Here is a 20,885-nt window from a genome sequence, read left to right as displayed (position 1 = left end):
GCAGCTTCCTGCGTCTCTCACTCCTCGGAGACGGAGTCGACCCTGCCCGCTCACCCCCTTCACACTGCAGCTTCCTGCGTCTCTCACTCCTCGGAGATGGAGTCGACCCTGCCCGCTCACCCCCTTCTCCCGCAGCTTCCTGCGTCTCTCACTCCTCGGAGACGGAGTCGACCCTGCCCGCTCACCCCCTTCTCACCGCAGTTTCCTGCGTCTCTCACTCCTCGGAGATGGAGTCGACCCTGCCCGCTCACCCCCTTCTCACCGCAGCTTCCAGCGTCTCTCACTCCTCGGAGACGGAGTCGACCCTGCCTGCTCACCCCCTTCACACCGCAGCTTCCTGCGTCTCTCACTCCTCGGAGATGGAGTCGACCCTGCCCGCTCACCCCCTTCTCCCGCAGCTTCCTGCGTCTCTCACTCCTCGGAGACGGAGTCGACCCTGCCCGCTCACCCCCTTCTCACCGCAGTTTCCTGCGTCTCTCACTCCTCGGAGATGGAGTCGACCCTGCCCGCTCACCCCCTTCTCACCGCAGCTTCCAGCGTCTCTCACTCCTCGGAGACGGAGTCGACCCTGCCTGCTCACCCCCTTCTCACCACAGCTTCCAGCGGTTCGCGATCGCCACGTTCGCGAGTTCAAATCTCGGGTTGAGGGGTCGACTCGGCCCATCATCCCTTTGGGGAGGGGGCGGGTGAATAAAACGAGTGCGACTTTGGCGGCGACTCACGATGAGGATGCCGACGGTGGCGGAGAGGACGAGGGAGCTGTCGTAGACGGCGCCCGCCACGTACGCCGCCTGCTGCTGCGAGTAGCCCGCGTACTTGTCCTGGATGAACTTGCTGCGGGGGCACAGGGCACGAGTGGCAGCGGCGTCACGAGCAGTTGCAACAGCAGTGTCACCAGCGGTGTCATGAGCAGTGGTAACAGCAGTGTCACCAGCGGTGTCATGAGCAGTGGTAACAGCAGTGTCACCAGCGGTGTCATGAGCAGCATCACGAGCCGCAAACGCGCTGCAGCTGGGCCGCATCACCACCCCCCCTGCCCCCCCCCCCCCCACCACTTCTAACCCACGTCGTTCAAACAACAACAACAGGGCTCAGAGGCAGAGGTCGCAACCGGGTACCCGATATCCGTACCCTACCCGATACCCGGCTACCCGTACCCGGCCGGGTATCGGGTACAGGTAGCCATTTGGGACCCTGGTGCGGCCGGGTACGGGTAAGGAATCAAAACCCGTTTGCGACCTCTGCTCAGAGGTCACGACGGAGGCGACCCCGAGCAAGCAAGGCACCTGGCGTCCGCCACGAAGGGGAAGATGCCATTGTAGAAGAACATGATGGTGAACACCAGGAGCCAGTAGCGCAGCGGCAGGTAGCGGATGTCCAGAAAGCGCTGCCACAGACAAGGAGACAACGCTGAGGTCACCATTGGGACCTCATTTGGCAGTAAAAAATATGATAATTGTTTTTTTACCCTTCTATCTGGCAACAAAACTGACACCTTTTTACCAGGAGTCATGTTTGCATAGACCACAATACCTGCAGTCATAATGCAAACAAAAAACACAACTCTGATAATGTATGCACTGTCCTTGAAGTTGATTGGTCCACACCCGAGACAGCTTTCCTTAGAGCCCAGTCTCACATGGTGTTGGACCAGATGACGCCAAAAGGCGCACAACTCAAAGACAATGCACCATCAGAGTATGAGAGCTCGGGGTAAGCATTTACACCATTGGTACCTCATTTGCCAGTAAAAAAGGTGTCAGTTTTGTTGCCAAATAGAAGGGTAAAAAAAACAATTATCAACGCTGAGGTCACCGCGCGCTACGACCTCCCGCCACGGGCTTGGCTCTCAGCTAGGGAGGTTCAATCGCCACGTGGGGGGGGGGGCGGCACATCGATGACAACAGTCGCTCTGCGCGTTGCCCGTCGCTGCCGCTGCGCGCCACGGGAGGCGGCGTTCCGCTTGCGGTCGCGGGAACTTCCGCGGATGTCTTGAGCCCTCCCCCCCCACGCGCCCCCAACCCCTCGTTCCTGAGCTGTTGATCACGCTGGAACTGTTGATTGATTACGCTGGAACTGTTGATCACGCTGGAACTGTTGATTGATTACGCTGGAACTGTTGATCACGCTGGAACTGTTGATTGATCACGCTGGAACTGTTGATTGATCACGCTGGAACTGTTGATTGATTACGCTGGAGCTGTTGTTTGATCACACTGCAACTGTTGATCACGCTGGAACTGTTGATTGATTACGCTGGAGCTGTTGATTGATCACGCTGGAACTGTTGATTGATTACGCTGGAGCTGTTGTTTGATCACACTGCAACTGTTGATCACGCTGGAACTGTTGATTGATTACGCTGGAACTGTTGATTGATCACGCTGGAACTGTTGATTGATTACGCTGGAGCTGTTGTTTGATCACACTGCAACTGTTGATCACGCTGGAACTGTTGATTGATTACGCTGGAACTGTTGATTGATCACACTGCAACTGTTGATCACGCTGGAACTGTTGATTGATTACGCTGGAACTGTTGATTGATCACACTGCAACTGTTGATCACGCTGGAACTGTGTCCACCCCGTCCATCCCTGCGTCCGTGTGTCTATCCATCCATTAATCCGCGTGTGTGGGTGTGCGAGTGTCAGTACGTGCGTGCGTGCCCGTGTGTGTGCGAGTGTGTGCGAGTGTGTGTGCGAATGTGTGCGAGTGTGTGTGTAAGTGTGTGTCAGTTGGTACAGTAGGGGGCAGAGGTGGTGCATCAGCCAGTCATCTCGGTCATCTCAGTCAGTCGACCCGTGGCACCTGGGTCTGCCCCGTGACCTCCTGCCAGCGGGCGTTCGACACTTCACGTGGTAGCCTCAAGGTGCACATGGCCTGGCACAAGCGTCGAGGTGACGTCACCGCCACTTAGTGGCGAATGGCGGTTCTTGTTGTTGTTGTGTGTGCGAGTGTGTGTGCGCGTAAGTGTGCGAGTGTGTGTGCGAGTGTGTGTGCGAGTGTGTGTGCGAGTGTGTGTCCGTGCGTGCGTGTGTGTGCGTGTGCGTGCATGCGAGTGTGTGTGAGTGTGCGAGTGTGTGTGTGTCAGTGTGTGTGTGTCCATGCCCGCCCGCCCGTACCACTCTCTTGGACTCCTGCCGCACGCTGCCTTCCAGGCCGAGCTGCCTGGTGCCGACGCGGTCGAGCACGCTCACCACCACGGCCGCCACGAAGCCCAACGCACACAGCAGCGCCCCTAGCACACGCGGGCAACCCCAACACCCCCGTTCAGCCTCAACAGCCTACCCGTTCAACCTCGCGGAGGCAATGACAGCTTTTTTACTCTTCTAGATTTGAAGCTTTCGTGACTGCAAGGATTCATACTCTTAGTTCTTTCGGTAAAGTCACGTAGGTAAAAAATGAAAAAAAAATTAATAAAAATAAAATAATAATCAGTCCCTCCAGAAAAACGCGATTATGCGATCGCAAGATTTCATGCAAAATCAGCCAAAGTCCGCATATTTATGCGGGGGGCGCGTTTTTTCAAATACGCCGCACTTTCGCCGCATAAATTGCAGATTTCCGCGCGCAAAATATGCGGGCTTGCATGATTTCATAATCCCCGCATTTTCGTTGCAAAAAGTCACATATATCTTAGCAGAAAGTTGAAAAATGTTGCGTTTACTTCACACAAGCGCAGCCATTTCCCCTGTTGCCATGGGAACGTTATGAAGTGACGTCACTCATTACGCGACATCATTGAAAAGCTGCAAACCCCGCGATGCCAATGAAACCATGATGAAGCCCGCAAATCTTTCTCATTTGCCAACAAACATAAGCGCAAAAGACCGCGCAAAGCAGTTCCCCAGTGTGTTACATGACAGTGGGGGCAAATTATTTTGCATAGCTACCTCTGTAAAACAGGAAGCACACATTTTATTTTTTAATATTTTATTTATTCATTTTTACAGAAGTTGTAGCATATTCATTTTGTAAAGCTACAGAACTTGTTCGACTCAATGTTTTGTAAGTTTGAGCCATCTGTTTGTTAAGGTCTGAAATAAAACAAGATGAGAACTTAAATATTCCCAGCACTTTCTGTGATGTAGTATGCTTGCTTATCATAGGAAGTAATAAGAAATGACTCTTTACATTAAAGTAGTAGCCTAGTGAATAGGGTGTTGGGGGAATCACTTTTTTTTCTTTTTTCATCAAACCGCAGTTCCCGCAATTTAGTCGCATAAAATTGCATAAATATCCCGCATATTCCATCGCATTTTTTAAGAAAACGTGCCGCATAACAACGATTTTTGCCCGCAACAATCACCAAAAAACTCCGCGTTTTTCTGGAGGGACTGAATAATAAAAATCACGACGTTTCGGAGGCAACACAAGTCTCCGTCATCAGGTGGGACCGTCACAGCCAGATTTGCTCCCTCAAGTGAGTTGTGACGGTCCCACCTGATGACGGAGACTTGTGTTGCCTCCGAAACGTCGTGAGTTTATTGTTTCATTTTTATTAATTTTTTTTTCATTTTTTACCTACGTGATGTTTACACACCGCACCGGGTACTCATTTGAGGCCGAGTCGACCTAGGGGAGGCCCAAGACCGATTCACATAACCGTCACCAGCGTTGGCCGTGAGCGGCAATCGAACTCGGGTTCGCCAGGTTCGTGGTGCAGCGTAGCGCTAACCGCTGCACCACCGCTCCTCACCAGTTACACCGCACACACACGCACGCCGCACTAACTGCGGGAAGTTGAAAAAGCCCGCTCGGATATGCGACGCTCGGATACGCGGCGACGCTGTGCTGCGTCAAAGCTGTCGACGAGTCCGCCACCGTGCGAGGAGTGGGGAGGAAGAGGGGGGGGGGGGCATACTGACTGACCGCCCCAGAGCGTCCACTGCAGGCCGAACTGCGCCTCTGCGCGCTGGGTCAGGAAGAAGTTGAGGACGCTGCCCAGGCGCGAGAAGGCCAGCGTCAGGCCGAAGGCCAATGCCAGCTCCTTGCCCTTGAACCAGAACGCCGTGATGCGGTTCTGCACGACTGGGAGAGATGAAAATTATCGTCATCGTCGTCATCGTCGTCGTCGTCGTCGTCATTTCGTACGATTACCGATGAGCTGGCCCAGTCCCCGGCGGTCACGCGGCCCCCTGTACAGTGGCGTACAGTGGCGTACAGTGATGTACAGTGGCGTACAGTGACGTACAGTGGCGTACGGCACAAAAAGACAAATCACGGGCGGCTGGACCTCTCTGCCTCCTCACCGGAGGGCGGGAACGCCGCATGACCTGGGACCCGCGATGGGCCGCACATGAGTGCAGGTGGAGTTCGTGAGTGTGGGTGGAGTTCGTGAGTGAGGGTGGTGTACGTGAGTGGGGGTGGTGTTCGTGAGTGATGGGTGGTGGTCATGAGTGGGGGTGGCAGTCGTGAGTGTGAGTGGTGTACGTGAGTGGGGGTGGTGGTCATGAGTGGGGGTGGTGGTCGTGAGTGGCGGTCGTGAGTGCGAGTGCCGTTCGCAGGTCGTGCCCTCGTGAGCGCGGGGGCGTGTGGTGCGGCCCGCCCGTGTTTACTCGTGAGCGAGCCGTTCCCGGAACCGAAGATCAGCCGCCCGCAGAGCATGATGGGCAGCATGTAGCCCGTGCCCCCGAAGTGGGAGCCCAGCGCGAAGGTGGCGGAGCCGAGCACGCACAGCAGGGAGAAGAGAAACACCCCCACTGCGGAGAGACACGTCACCACGCACGAGTGTCAACGCCGTCGTCTGTCGTTCTCCTCGCTGTCGCTGTTGTTACGGTAACGCCCCGGTACTGCCACGATACCCCGGGACGACTCGGAGACGCGAAACAACTCGGAGGTTCGCTCACCGCGGTTGCCGAGCTTGTCGATCAGAAACCCAGCCGCGATCACCACCACCGCATTCCTGGAGAAACAAAACCACGGCGGGTCGGATTACCATACACGACACTGCCTTTTCCACTGCCACGTTCGGAGCCGAGTCAGCACTGGTCCCCTGGCAACACAGGGACACCTGGCAGGTGTGAAGCGGACAGTTTGCAGCCAGGACAGTCAAGGAAATGGCAACTGTGCTCAGGTGGCAGGAATCTATCGGTAACCGAGAGCTGGTGGCGGGTGCTGTGTGGAACTTGACTCCAGAACACTGCGCAGTTCTGATAGACCTCGTGCTGGCTGAGAAATAACGTCGAGGTTTGGTCTACACGGTGGCTAGGAGATGTTAACTACCTCGCCTGGTATACAGGAGGTTGTGGGTTCAATCCCATCCCTGATGCCTGCTGTATATTTGGAGTTTGCGTGTCTTTCTCTCATCATCACGGTGGTTAGGAGATGTTAACTACCTCGCCTGGTATACAGGAGATCGTGGGTTCGATCCCATCCCTGATGCCTGCTGCTGTATATTTGGAGTTTGCGTGTCTTTCTCTCATCATCACGGTGGTTAGAAGATGTTAACTACCTCACCTGGTATACAGGAGGTCGTGGGTTCGATCCCATCCCTGATGCCTGCTGCTGTATATTTGGAGTTTGCGTGTCTCTCTCTCTCATCATCACGGTGGTTAGGAGATGTTAACTACCTCGCCAGGTATACAGGAGGTCGTGGGTTCGCTCTCATCCCCGACGCCTGCTGCTGTATATTTGTAGTTTGCGTGTCTCTCTCTCTCATCATCACGGTGGTTAGGAGATGTTAACTACCTTCGCAGGTATACAGGAGGTCGTGGGTTCGCTCTCATCCCTGATGCCTGCTGCTGTATATTTGGAGTTTGCGTGTCTCTCTCTCTCATCATCATCACGGTGGTTAGGAGATGTTAACTACCTCGCCAGGTATACAGGAGGTCGTGGGTTCGCTCTCATCCCTGACGCCTGCTGCTGTATATTTGGAGTTTGCGTGTCTCTCTCTCTCTCATCATCACGGTGGCTAGGAGATGTTAACTACCTCGCCTGGTATACAGGAGGTCGTGGGTTCGATGCCGACCCTGACGCCTGCTGCTGTATATTTGGAGTTTGCGTGTCTCTCTCAACCGCGGTCGCGTGGATTTTTCTGCGGGTCCTCCGTTTTTTCCCCTCCACATTTAGAATAAAAAGAACGCGTTTGGAGTATGTGGCTGCGATATATTTCAACGCGATAAGCTACGTTGCAGCTCAGTGGGGGCCTTACCCTTGTAAAATAAAAAATAAAAACTGTTGTATGGTTTATAGCCCCCTTACACTCACCACAGGATTCTGGAATCAGCATCTACATTCGTTCTGGAGAAATCCAATCAGCTACGAAGCTCCACGGCATGGAACGGAGGAGCCTATACAAGGGCCTACAAGATGAAAAGGGCCTTTAAGGCCTCATAGCCTCTGGGTTAACCCTCCCCCTGGGTGCAGAGTGTGTCTCTCTTGAGGTTGGGCTGGGGCAAGCTGGTCTACAGAGCTTTGTTGGTGAGCAGTAACATTCTTAGGTCTTTTTCGGTAAAGAATATGAATCCTTGCAGTCACGAAAGCTTCAAATCTAGAAGCAGTAACATTCTCAACTGAACCGTGCGCTAAACTGGAAGCCGGTGAATGGTGAAGTTCGGAATCAGAATATTTATTTATACTGGAGGAGGAATCCGATGAGCTACGAAGTTTTTTTTCCACAGATGGTCCAGAAGGGGTCACGGGGTCACCAAGTTACAACAACAAACAGGAGCGCAGAGTGTCGGAAAGGGAAACAAATAACTTTAAAACAAGTCAGCACAAATAAAACTAAAACATTTTTTCATCTTCTTGGTTCTTTCGGTAAAGTCACGTAGAAGGGAAATAATAAAATAATAAAACATAATAAAATAATTCTCACGACGTTTCGGCCACACCGCAAGCAGCCGTCCTCAGGTGAAGAACACGTCTGTCGGAAAGACAGCGTCTGAATGAAACACCACCAGGCTTGGAGCGTCTATTTAAGCTGCTGGGTTGGAGGGGGAAGAGCGCCTTGACAAACCAGAGGGGGGGGGGGGAGGGGTGGGGGCAGATCGAGGGCGGTAGAGCGCTTACGTCCACGCGTAGATGGCGTAGAGGAGGTTGTACTGCTGGGGGGACATGCCCAAGCCCTCCACACAAGCCCCGCTGCCGTTCGCGTGCGCCGACGAGTTGTGCGGGCAGCTGGTGTTCTGTATCGCGCACAAAGACAAAGATCCGCCAAACGCCCCCCCCCCCCCAGCGCGGTATAGCCTCAACAGACTGTTGGGGCAAGTGTTGTCAGCGAGTGGCGCCTATGAGGGCCGGCACTGCACGCGAGGGGGTGGGTGGCCAGCACCACGCCCCAGCAGCGGCGATGTTTCCATACCGCACACCAAATACACAGCGGCAGGCGTCAGGGTCAGGATCGAAGCCACAACCTCCAGCATACCAGGCGAGGTAGTTAACATCTCACATGTGTACGATGAACCTCTGTCGCACCGTACGTAGCCAAGCCGTGCCAGTCGGCGGTGCGGAACAAAGCTCTCCACACTGATGCCGGGCGCGGTTAATTTTGCAATTATTTCTTAACCTGACACTGCAGTATACTCGGTTCGGCATGTGAACCGGAGCATGAAATCCAATTTGGTTAATAGGCCAACCTCCACCACCCACCTCCCCCCGCCCAGTACACACAGCTGCCTCGCCCGTGCGACCGAAGCCAAATTACCAACCAGAAATTAACCGAATTCACCGCGTTCGGTCTGGTCCGGTCGTAAACAGGAGCGCAATTCCCATTGCAAAAAGAAGATCATATTTTTGTTTTTCTCTACCATGTCCGACAACTCCTCCATCTACGGGAACTCTTACTCGGCCAGGAGCGAACGCTCGCATCTTGTTGGCTGTGGACGCGTCACCTGAAAGCGAATGTCGCCGCAGCGTTACCACGACGGTCGCCAATGTAAACCACGCGCCGTAAACCGCCAGATTTGCGATCGCAGCCGCAACCACAACGACGTCCGGGTGCAATGGAAGGCGCCACGCACAGTGTTTGCCTGCCCAAAAAAAATGCGGGCTAAATGTGTATTTTATAACGTTTTTTTTACTATTTTTTCCATCTAAAATTGTATTGATGTAACGTTGCAATGTTTACATGTGAAGCGCTCTGTGATGATGTCAGTGTAAAGGGTGCTGCGCTAAATGTGTATTTTATAACGTGTACTTTTTTACTATTTTGTCCATCTCAAATTGTATTGATGTAACGTTGCCATGTTTACATGTGAAGCGCTTTGTGACTATTTCATTGTGAAGGGCGCCATGGTGGTGAGATGTTAACTACCTCGCCTGGAATGCAGGAGGTCGTGTGTTCCACCATCCTCATCATCATCACCACGGTGGCTAGGAGATGTTAACTACCTCGCCTGGTATGCAGGAGGTCGTGGGTTCGATCCCGACCCTGACGCCTGCTGCTGCATATTTGGAGTTTGCGTGTCTCTCTCCCTACGGTCGCGTGGATTCTTCTCCGGGTCCTCTGGTTTTTCCCTCCACATTTACAAACAAGCCGCTACACATTTCCAAGTGATGGTCAGCCACTTCGTCGAGCTATCATACGCGGCGAGGCCGCTTCTGAAAAAGAGCTACACAGCTCAGTGGACCTTAACTGTGAAAATAAACACAGTGTTACCTTTTGATGTACATTCAATAAAGTTTGATTAATTTATTGAAATCTGGACCATACCAATGGAGTGTGAGAGCAAGGCGGGGGGGGGGGGGTGCAGGCGAGATTGCTTAATAAACTGTTCCAGTACGTTCATTGGTGGGGCCCTGGCACGTCGATCGCGAGTGTGTGTGTGTCTGTGGGATTGTGTCTATGGTTGTGTGTGTGTGTGTGTGGTTGTGTGTGTGATTGTATGTGTGGTTGTGTGTGTATATGATTGTGTGTGTGGTTGTTTGTGTGGTTGTGTGTGTGATTGTGTGTGTGGTTGTGTGTGTATGTGGTTGTGTGTGTTTATGGTTGTGTGTGTTTATCGTTGTGTGTGTGTGCTTGTGGGGTTGTGTGTGGTTGTGTGTGTAGTTGTGTGTGGTTGTTTGTGTGATTGTGTGTGTATATGGTTGTGTGTGTATACGGTTGTGTGTGGTTGTGTGTGATTGTATGTGTGGTTGTGTGTGTGATTGTATGTGTGGTTGTGTGTGTGATTGTATGTGTGGTTGTGTGTGTGATTGTGTGTGTGTATATGGTTGTGTGTGTGTGATTGTGTGTGTGTATATGGTTGTGTGTGTGTGATTGTGTGTGTGTCAGGTGGTGCATCAGTCAGTCATCTCGGTCATCTCGGTCAGTCGACCCGTGGCACCTGGGTCTGCCCCGTGACCTCCTGCCAGCGGGCGTTCGACACTTCACGTGGCCTCAAGGTGCACATGGCCTGGCACAAGCGTCGTGGTGACGTCACCGCCACTTAGTGGCGAATGGCGGTTGTTGTTGTGTGATTGTGTGTGTGTATATGGTTGTGTGTGTGTGATTGTGTGTGTGTATATGGTTGTGTGTGTGTGATTGTGTGTGTGTGTATATGGTTGTGTGTGTGTGATTGTGTGTGTGTGATTGTGTGTGTGTATATGGTTGTGTGTGTGTGATTGTGTGTGTGTGTATATGGTTGTGTGTGTGATTGTGTGTGTATATGGTTGTGTGTGTGTGATTGTGTGTGTGTGTGTGTATATATGGTTGTGTGTGTGTGATTGTGTGTGTGTGTATATGGTTGTGTGTGTGTGTGATTGTGTGTGTGTGTATATGGTTGTGTGTGTGTGATTTTGTGTGTGTGTGTATATGGTTGTGTGTGTGTGATTGTGTGTGTGTGTGTGTATATGGTTGTGTGTGTGTGATTGTGTGTGTGTACAGTATATGGTTGTGTGTGTGTGATTGTGTGTGTGTGTATATTCGTGCTTTCGGAGTCCCTGACCCTCTGCTCACGATCATTAAGGACCTTCATGATGGTGAGCGGGCCCGGGTAAAACTACGTGGCCGGGAGTCGGAGCCTTTCCCTGTACACCTTGGGGTGCGACAGGGATGTCCTCTGGCTCCCACATTATTTAACATCTATTTCGACTGCGTAGTTCGTGAAGCCTTCAATAGCTGTACCGGGGGAATTACCATTTGGTACAGATATAATGGGAGGCTGATCGACGCCCGGGTGCGATCAAGGGATGGCTCCCTATTGGTCAACCACGTTATGTATGCCGATGATTTGGTAATAGCTGCTCATTCAGAAGAGGAGTTGGAGACGCTGCTGCTGAGGCTGGAGTGTGCCACTAAGAGGTGGGGCCTTACCATCAGCCCCACCAAAACTAAGCACCTGCCTGGGTATTTTGTACCATCGGGCACTCCGCCCCCACAACTCCCAATCGGTGATGGGGCAGTTGTGGAGAGAGTAGAGAGTTTCCCATACCTGGGCAGTGTGCTCATGACCAGCTCCAGTTTATCAGCAGAGGTCTCACTCCGAATCAGTCGAGCGGCAATATCTTTTCATCGGTTGCGTAACGCTGTGTGGAAGCTACCTGGTCTGTCGCTCCGCACGAAGCTTCAGGTCTTCTCGGCCACGGTCATTCCCTCCCTTCTCTACGCTTGCGAAACGTGGACCCCCCTAGTGGAGCATCTTCGCCGGTTGGAAACATTTAGGCTGGCCTGCCTACGATCCATCCTGGGTTTGACCAGGCTGGATTGTGTGAGGAGCTCACAAGTCCTTGAAAGATCTGGGCAAAGTCCCATCAGTGAGCTCCTCCGGCAGGCAAGGCTGCGTTGGCTGGGTCATGTAGCCCGCATGCCCAGCCACCGCATGCCTAAACAGCTTTTGTTCGGCCGGATCGAGGGGGCTAAACGGGCGCGGCACGGGCTAGAGAAGAGATGGAGTGATGTGGTACAGGAGGACGTGGAGCTGAGTGGACTTGCCGATGACTGGTACCAGCGGTGTCAAGATCGGCCTCAGTGGAGGAGGCTCGTGAAGGACGCTACTGGGCAGTTGGAGGCAGTCGCCCTCCAACAACAACGGAGGGCGGAGGAGCGACGCTCACAACAACGAGCGGAGCGCCGGGTGGCTAAAGCACAGCAAGTTGGCACAGTAGGGGGCACAGGTGGTGCATCAGCCAGTCATCTCGGTCATCTCGGTCAGTCGACCCGTGGCACCTGGGTCTGCCCCGTGACCTCCTGCCAGCGGGCGTTCGACACTTCACGTGGCCTCAAGGTGCACATGGCCTGGCACAAGCGTCGTGGTGACGTCACCGCCACTTAGTGGCGAATGGCGGTTGTTGTGTGTATATGGATGTGTGTGTATAGACTGCCCTATATGACATCATAACAACAGTCTGGACCACTGGACGGGATCCGCAGGACTGGAAGGATGCCCTGGTGGTCCCCCTCTTTAAGAAGGGGGACCGTACCGACTGTAACAACTACAGGGGCATCTCACTCCTCAGTGTGCCGGGTAAGGTCCTGGCAAGGATTATTCAACATCGCCTTGCTAGGCACGCTGAGGAGAGGCTTGCAGAGCCCCAATGCGGTTTCAGGAAAGGGCGGTCCTGCACAGATGCCATATTTTCTGTCCGTCTGCTACAGCAGAGGTGTAGGGAATTCCAAAAAGACCTACATCTCTGCTTTATTGACCTGGTCAAGGCCTATGATACCATCAGTAGGACTGGGCTCTGGGTTGTTCTTCGTGCTTTCGGAGTCCCTGACCCTCTGCTCACGATCATTAAGGACCTTCATGATGGTGAGCGGGCCCGGGTAAAACTACGTGGCCGGGAGTCGGAGCCTTTCCCTGTACACCTTGGGGTGCGACAGGGATGTCCTCTGGCTCCCACATTATTTAACATCTATTTCGACTGCGTAGTTCGTGAAGCCTTCAATAGCTGTACCGGGGGAATTTCCATTTGGTACAGATATAATGGGAGGCTGATCGACGCCCGGGTGCGATCAAGGGATGGCTCCCTATTGGTCAACCACGTAATGTATGCCGATGATTTGGTAATAGCTGCTCATTCAGAAGAGGAGTTGGAGACGCTGCTGCTCAGACTGGAGCGTGCCACTAAGAGGTGGGGCCTTACCATCAGCCCCACCAAAACTAAGCACCTGCCTGGGTATTTTGTACCATCGGACACTCCACCCCCACAACTCCCAATTGGTGATGGGGCAGTTGTGGAGAGAGTGGAGAGTTTCCCATACCTGGGCAGTGTGAGTTTAACACGTAGGCTTTCGCGACCAATGTTATTCATAATCAACGTTTTTAGGTTTAGATCGCGTTATTTATAAATGTGTCGTAACCCTCCACCACCCGACACGGCCAATCAGTAAAAATGTGTCACGTTGACAAAAGACAAATAGTTCACTGCTTTAGCCCACCGGTGTGTTGAAGCCACAACATTTACAATTTGAGTACGACGTTTCGCTGGTAATTGCATCCAGCATCATCGGGCAATTCGCCAGAATTATTTGACTTTTGTCAACGTGACACATTTTTACTGATTGGCCGTGTCGGGTGGTGGAGGGTGGTGGAGGGTTACGACACATTTATAAATAACGCGATCTAAACCCAAAAACGTTGATTATGACTGGGCAGTGTGCTTATGACCGGCTCCAGTTTATCAGCTGAGGTCTAACTCCGAATCAGTGGAGCGGCAATATCTTTTCATCGGTTGCGTAACGCTGTGTGGAAGCTACCTGGTCTGTCGCTCCGCACGAAGCTTCAGGTCTTCTCGGCCACGGTCATTCCCTCCCTTCTCTACGCTTGCGAAACGTGGACCCCCCTAGTGGAGCATCTTCGCCGGTTGGAAACATTTAGGCTGGCCTGCCTACGATCCATCCTGGGTTTAACCAGGCTGGATTGTGTGAGGAGCTCACAAGTCCTTGAAAGATCTGGGCAAAGTCCCATCAGTCAGCTCCTCCGGCAGGCAAGGCTGCGTTGGCTGGGTCATGTAGCCCGCATGCCCAGCCACCGCATGCCTAAACAGCTTTTGTTCGGCCGGATCGAGGGGGCTAAACGGGCGCGGCACGGGCTAGAGAAGAGATGGAGTGATGTGGTACAGGAGGACGTGGAGCTGAGTGGACTTGCCGATGACTGGTACCAGCGGTGTCAAGATCGGCCTCAGTGGAGGAGGCTCGTGAAGGACGCTACTGGGCAGTTGGAGGCAGTCGCCCTCCAACAACAACGGAGGGTGGAGGAGCGACGCTCACAACAACGAGCGGAGCGCCGGGTGGCTAAAGCACAGCAAGTTGGTACAGTAGGGGGCACAGGTGGTGCATCAGCCAGTCATCTCGGTCATCTCGGTCAGTCGACCCGTGGCACCTGGTTCTGCCCCGTGACCTCCTGCCAGCGGGCGTTCGACACTTCACGTGGCCTCAAGGTGCACATGTCCTGGCACAAGCGTCGTGGTGACGTCACCGCCACTTAGTGGCGAATGGCGGTTGTTGTTGTTGTTGTGTGTATATGGTTGTGTATATGGTTGTGTGTGTGATTGTGTGTGTGGTTGTGTGTGTGATTGTGTGTGTGTGGGGAGCGATAGTGTAGTGGTTAGCGCGCTGCGCTATGAACGCGGCGACACGGGTTCGTTTCCCGCTCACGGCCAACACCAGTGACGATTATCTGAACCGGTCCCGGGCCTCCCCTAGGTCGACTCAGCCTCAAATGAGTACCTGGTGCGATGTGTAAACACCGTCACTACAGGGAGACAAAGGCGGTCGGGCGTGGTGCTGGCCACCCACCCCCTCGTGTACCGTTCCGGCCTTCATAGGTGCTCGCTAACAGCACTTGCCCCTACAGTCTGTTAAGGCTATATGGGGGATATTTTATATTTGTGTACAGTATATGGTTGTGTGTGTGTGCTCTCAAAGTTTGCTTGCTCCCCTCCTGCATTGTGATCGGTGCTTTGGTGCTGGGACTCTCGTACCGATTCCCAATTTTATGAATATATTGTATTTTGTTTGGCCAAAAAAACTGCCCTGAGATGGACACCACCGGGCAAAATGAAACCTGGGAGACCCAAGACCAGCGCCGGATTAAGGTTCTTGTAGGCCCTAGGCACATTGCCTACTGTGGCCTATTGGATAATATGGCCCTAGTGGGTGGGTGAGTGGGTGAATGAGTGGGTGAATGAGTGGGGGAGTGGGTGGGGGAGTGGGTGAGTGGGTGAATGGGTGGCTGGGTGAATGAGTGAGTGGGTGGGTGAGTGGGTGAATGGGTGGCTGGGTGAATGAGTGAGTGGGTGGGTGAGTGGGTGAATGATTGAGTGGGTGGCTGGGTGAGTTAGTGAGTGGGTGAGTGGGTGAATAAGTGAGTGGTGGCTGGGTGAATGAATGAGTGGGTGGGTGGGTGAGTGAGTGAATGAGTGAGTGTGTGAGTTAGTCAGTGGGTGGCTGGGTGAATGAGTGAGTGGGTGGCTGGGTGAATGAGTGAGTGGGTGGGTGAGTGGGTCAATGAGTGAGTGGGTGAGTTAGTGAGTGGGTGGCTGGGTGAATGAGTGAGTGGGTGGCTGAGTGAATGAGTGAGTGGGTGGGTGAGTGGGTCAATGAGTGAGTGGGTGAGTTAGTGAGTGGGTGAATGGGTGAATGAGTGAATGGGTGGCTGGGTGAATGAGTGAGTGGGTGGGTGAGTGGGTCAATGAGTGAGTGGATGGCTGGGTGAATTAGTGAGTGGGTGGGTGAGTGGATCAATGAGGGAGTAGATGGTTGGGTGAGTGGGTGAGTGGGTGGGTGAGTGGGTGGCTGGGTGAATGAGTGAGTGGGTGGGTGAGTGGGTCAATGAGTGAGTGGATGGCTGGGTGAATAGGTGAGTGAGTGAGTGGGTGAGTGGGTCAATGAGCGAGTGGGTGGCTGGGTGAATGAGTGAGTGGGTGGGTGAGTGGATCAATGAGGGAGTAGATGGTTGGGTGAGTGGGTGAGTGGGTGGGTGAGTGGGTGGCTGGGTGAATGGGTGAGTGAGAAGGCCCCCTAGGCACAGTGCCCACTGTGGCCTCTTGGATACTACGGCCCTGCCCAAGACGACCTGGCGCAAGACCGTGAAGGAGGAGCTGGCAGCAGCGATCAACCCGTCTCAACATGTTGCCAAGGGCAGGGGGAGATGGAGGGGAACTCCTTGCGGCCCTATGTGCCACAGGGAATGAAGCGAATTAACCAACTAATAAAAAAAAATATATGTAAGAAGGGGAAACGGAGCAAAGAGATAGCTAAGTTTTCCGCCAGGTGTGCCTCACCGCCTGGAACTGGTCTTGAAGCACGCTGGGCATGTCGAAGCAGAAGTACGAACCGAACGTGAGCAGGCAGTTGAAGAAGAGGACCACGAACCTGTAATAGGCTACGCGCGCACAACAACAACGACAACAACAACGACAACAACAACACCATCACCACCAGGCAGTTGAAGAAGAGGACCACGAACCTGTAATAGGCTACGCGCGCACAACAACAACGACAACAACAACAACAACGACAACAACAACACTATCACCACCAGGCAGTTGAATAAGCGCACCACGAACCTGTAATAGACTACCCACACACAACACCACCATCAGCCATGATAAATCTGCTGCCGGATGAAGGTCTGTGAAGACTTCCGTCCATTCAAAAACCTTTGTTTGGCATCTCCGTGTTTTTGCTGTGGTTTCAGATCATCTTACTTGTTCAGATTAGCTTTTTAACCCTTACCCCCGAGTAAGGCCTACAACATACAAGGGCCTAAGGCCTAATGTCGCTTCTGGGTTTGCCCTAACCCTGGGTGCAGCGTGTCTCTCATGATGAGCGGCTGGGGCAAGATTTGTTGGTGGACAATAGCAAATGTATATGCTGCCGTGGCTTAGCTTGTTACTACAGCGTGGAACGGAGGAGCCTGTACAAGAACCTATAACATGACGAGGGCCTTTAAGGCCTCATTAGCCTCTGGGTTAATCCTCACCCTGGGTGCAGATTGTGTCTCTCTTGAGGTTGGGCTGGGGCAAGCTGGTCTACAGAGCTTAGTTGGTGAGCAGTAACATTCTCAACTGGACCGTGCGCTAAACTGGAAGCCGGTGCATGGTGAAGTTGGGAATCAAGAATATTTATTTAGACTGGAGGAGGAATCCGATGAGCTATGAGGCTTTTTTTCACAGGTGGTGCCAGTCGGAGCCACGGGGTCAGAACGTTACAACAACAAACATAATAAAAACACGGTCGGGGTGCAAAGTATAGGAAAGGTAAACAAATCACTTTAAAAAATATATACAAATAAAACTATACTTTTTGTTTTTTTCGGTAAAGTCACGTATGTAAAAAATAAAATAAATACAAAATGAAAACAACTAAGTTAAATCACGACGTTTTTGGCCGCAAGACAAACATCCAAGACGTCGTGATTTAACTTGGTTGTTTTCATTTTTTATTTATTTTATTTTTTCACCTAAGTGACTTTACCGAAAAAACCAAAGTCTAGTTTAAACCCCCGGGTATAGTTTAGCCTAGGACACTTTATCCCCCCAGGTATACTCTGTCCTGGGCCAAACTATACCCGGGTTTAATCGGGGCAGGGGTTATTTTAGCCTGTTACGGCTATAAAGGCAGTATGGACCCGTACAGGAATATGTGGTAAACCGTATGAGTTCACACGGTATGGACATGAAATGGGGAAAAATTGTGGAACTAAGAGGTTTCGTGTTTACCAAGTTTAACGATTGCTCAGCTGTCGTTTTCGTTGTTGTTGATGACACCGTAAAATAAGGAAGTTGGCTCGGATAGCACAAAGCACGGTCAAGAATCAATAATAATAGCGGAACTGAAGCAAAATCATTGGGATATTTATTCATACCGGAGGAATCCGATGAGCTATAAAGTGCTTAATTCTAGATTTGAAGCTTTCGTGACTGCAAGGATTCATACGCTTAGATCTTTTTCGGTAAAGTCACGTAGGTAAAAATAAATAATAAAAATAATAGAAATAAAATAACACTGGTCAACACACTTTTTCTGGCATAAGGTATTCCAACGGTTTTAATGTAATTTTGGGGTGCTGATTCCAAATCTGGCATCAGATGTTGTCTATCACATCAGGTTTTTGAGATATCAAATATTGCATTTTCAATAAAAACTGCAGAAGAAAAATATTAAATAAATGTGGATATCTACATAAAATGATATTATAAACACTATCCTAAAAATACAGCACCATATTTTAACACTAAAGCAGTCACTGACTCGCAACAACTTGCAATCATAAGTGACAGAGTTAATTTCGGGTAAAATCAATGAAAATGGGGTATGCCGATAGCATAAAAATGAGATGTGATAGAGCAAATCTGAGATCAGATGTGGAATCAGCACCCTGAAATTAGTCTAAAACAGCTGCAAAAGTCCAGGCCAGAATTGTTTTTTTGTGTTGACCAGTGTAATACTTCTTTTTCCTATTATGTTTATTATTTATTTTCTAATAAAAATAATAATGGAAATAAAATAATAATAAAATGTTTTCTATTATTTGTATTATTATGTTTTACCTACGTAACTTCACCGAAAAAACGTAAGAGTATAAAGCGCTTTTTATATTAGTTTACGCGCACCTAGGAGATGCAGCTGACGAAATCATCTCGAGTGCTGATTGCTTGCAAATGTTACATCCGCAGCATCTGCGGCTTGGGGAAAGTTTTCATTCAGCAGTGGATAGACCACGGCCGATTATTTATTCATACGTGCATTTATTTACTTTTTTTTAAATCCTTTATATTAAGTTCGCTTGCTTGCTTACGACCGTGCAAATCTTTCGGTCGTTTTTTAACCCACTTCCCGTGATCCAATCGAGCTGACATTTTCCACACAGACTCGTTGTGCGTGACAATTATTTTTCGTGAAATTTTTTTCTCCAAAATTTTACACTGTTTAGGGGAAAAAAATCAATATTTAATTACCAATAGCTTAATGGTGGCAGACAATCATCTGACCCATAGGTGGCAGCCATCTCAAGCCAGAGGACGAGAGGACTCTAGCCGCCACGCATATAAAGGATTTATAGTGAAAAACTTTGTTTTTACGGGTTCATTTATTATAAAACTAGGTACATTTGCTGGGCACATCCCACTCGCTTGCGGTGTCAATCTTGGGGTTAGGGGGAAATCGTTGACTCTTATTTAAAGAGAGAGAAATAGGAAGTGACTTGCGGTTTTTTTCTTTAAAAACCGCGGATAAAGGCAGACAACGCTGTGGATGTGATGCAGACACGTATGAATGTACACACACATAGACACAAAGACCCCCCCACACACACACCTCCTCTGTATAGCCTTTAATCGAATGTTGGGCCAAGTGGGTCTTTGTATCCCTCAATCGGCGATGTTTACACACTGCGCAGGTACTCGTTTTAAGGCTGAGTCGACCTAGGGGAGGTCCCCGGGACCGGTTCAGAATTATAATAATCACCCCACGAAGCAGACGCGGGACACACGAAGGCACCACCACTACCACCACCACCAACAACGCTCGTGCCAGGCTAGGTGCACATTGACCAAGACGCCCATTAAAGTGACACAAAAAACAAGGATCGTAAACTTGCCACGATCTCGTGGCAAAGCAAAGTGAATTAAAGTCATCGCTACGTACGAGGGTGTGGTGGGACTCCCCGTCTCGACCGCCTTTGTCTCCCCCCCCCCCTCACACAAGACGATAAAATCCGGATTCACTCACCTTTATGTGCGGATAGTGTCGGCGTCATTTCGTCGCTTAAAAAAACAACAATAACAACAACAAACAAAAGCCGCGTGATGACAACGCTTAGCAAGTGATAGTTAGTAAAATACGTTGTGGGATCGCTAAGTTTGTGAGAATATGACGAGATTGATGGTATACGTCTGGCACTGTAATGTGCCCACAACAATAATCACAGTCAGATGATCAGTGCGGATGGACTCGTTCACTTGCGCACTTGGTAGTGGGGGGGTATTTAATAATGTGGTCACACAATTTACACACTTCAAGTCAGATAATAACTCGACTATGCTTTGTATTAATACATTTAACAGGATCCATGATTATTGTATCGATAAGTATGGTTTTTTGTGGGTGTTAAAGTTACCAAGGTACTTTTAAATGTGTTTACATCGAAACTTACCCCCCCCCCCATTGTTGGTGTAATGGACGAGTCGTTGAGTGAGATTCTTGGGTTTCACAACACCACCGCTTCACACACAACGAGGCCAATGCTGACTACAGCGGGTACCTATTGTATCGGCCCTCTGGGGATGATGGGAATAAATAGGTATCCTTCACATGCGTAAATAGTTTGTTTTACACATCCCATCAGACAAACACGACCTTCTGGTAGTGCGTAATGTCCCAGCAGAATTGGTTCAACACAGGCAAAACTGTGGGCCGGCTCCCACGCACATGGTCTCATCAGCAGAATCATCGTCAGGTTTCTCTTGAGCAAATGGCAATTAAATACAAGCAAACTCTCTCTCTGGACCCGGTGTCGACGTTCATTCCTCTCATCAGCTTGCTTTGAACCAATGCTGGGTGGACTGTTAAGATATTTATAGGGAAAAATATTGATTGGTTTCCACTTTCGGGGTATCATCAGCAGCACGCTCGCTCGAATCAATACTGCGGATAGACTGCAGATGTTTGGAAATTATTGATTGGTTTCTACTTTCGGGGTGATTTTTTCTGCAATATTTTGCTGTCTTTTCTTGGATTTTCTGTTTGCACTTAGTCACATATTCACTTTAAGATGTTTTTTGTTCATGTTTTTGTTTGTTGCGGTTGCACCCGATTCAAGAGCCGAATGGCTCACAGGGCTATACCTAATCAATGAACTTGAAACTTGATCAGTAGCACGCTCGCTTGAACAAATACTGCAAATAGACTGCAGATGTATATCTGGAAATGATTGATTGGTTTCGACTTTCGGGGTGTCATCAGCAGCACTGCTCGCTTGAATCAATACTGCGGATAGACTGCAGATGTTTGTCTG

The 20,885-nt window shown here is 50.8% G+C and overlaps 1 protein-coding gene across 2 annotated transcripts in view; it reads right to left on the bottom strand.

Moving 5' to 3' along the window:
* LOC144951420 (lysosomal dipeptide transporter MFSD1-like) overlaps positions 1–19,791 on the bottom strand; it is a 32,229-nt gene extending 12,438 nt beyond the window's left edge. Inside the window, exons 1-9 of one of the 2 annotated variants that reach the window (XR_013640479.1) lie at positions 19,601–19,791; positions 16,150–16,250; positions 8,017–8,132; positions 5,853–5,908; positions 5,562–5,705; positions 4,876–5,034; positions 3,126–3,241; positions 1,287–1,387; positions 723–834 (exon numbers count right to left, since the gene is read on the bottom strand). Coding sequence is in view for 1 of the 2 variants with exons in the window: in XM_078881665.1 (XP_078737791.1) it covers positions 723–834; positions 1,287–1,387; positions 3,126–3,241; positions 4,876–5,034; positions 5,562–5,705; positions 5,853–5,908; positions 8,017–8,132; positions 16,150–16,250; positions 19,601–19,628 (933 nt within the window). In the remaining variant the exon portion in view is untranslated. The remainder of the gene's footprint in view (positions 1–722; positions 835–1,286; positions 1,388–3,125; positions 3,242–4,875; positions 5,035–5,561; positions 5,706–5,852; positions 5,909–8,016; positions 8,133–16,149; positions 16,251–19,600) is intronic. The other variant, XM_078881665.1, reaches the window with a different exon arrangement.
* Between the last annotated feature and the right edge of the window lie 1,094 nt (positions 19,792–20,885).

The sequence above is a fragment of the Lampetra fluviatilis genome, chromosome 62 (assembly GCF_964198595.1).
Source record: "Lampetra fluviatilis chromosome 62, kcLamFluv1.1, whole genome shotgun sequence".
NCBI classification, from domain to species: domain Eukaryota; kingdom Metazoa; phylum Chordata; class Hyperoartia; order Petromyzontiformes; family Petromyzontidae; genus Lampetra; species Lampetra fluviatilis.
The sequence above is the reverse complement of the archived record's forward strand: the minus strand, read 5'-3'. Positions and strand labels throughout refer to the sequence as shown.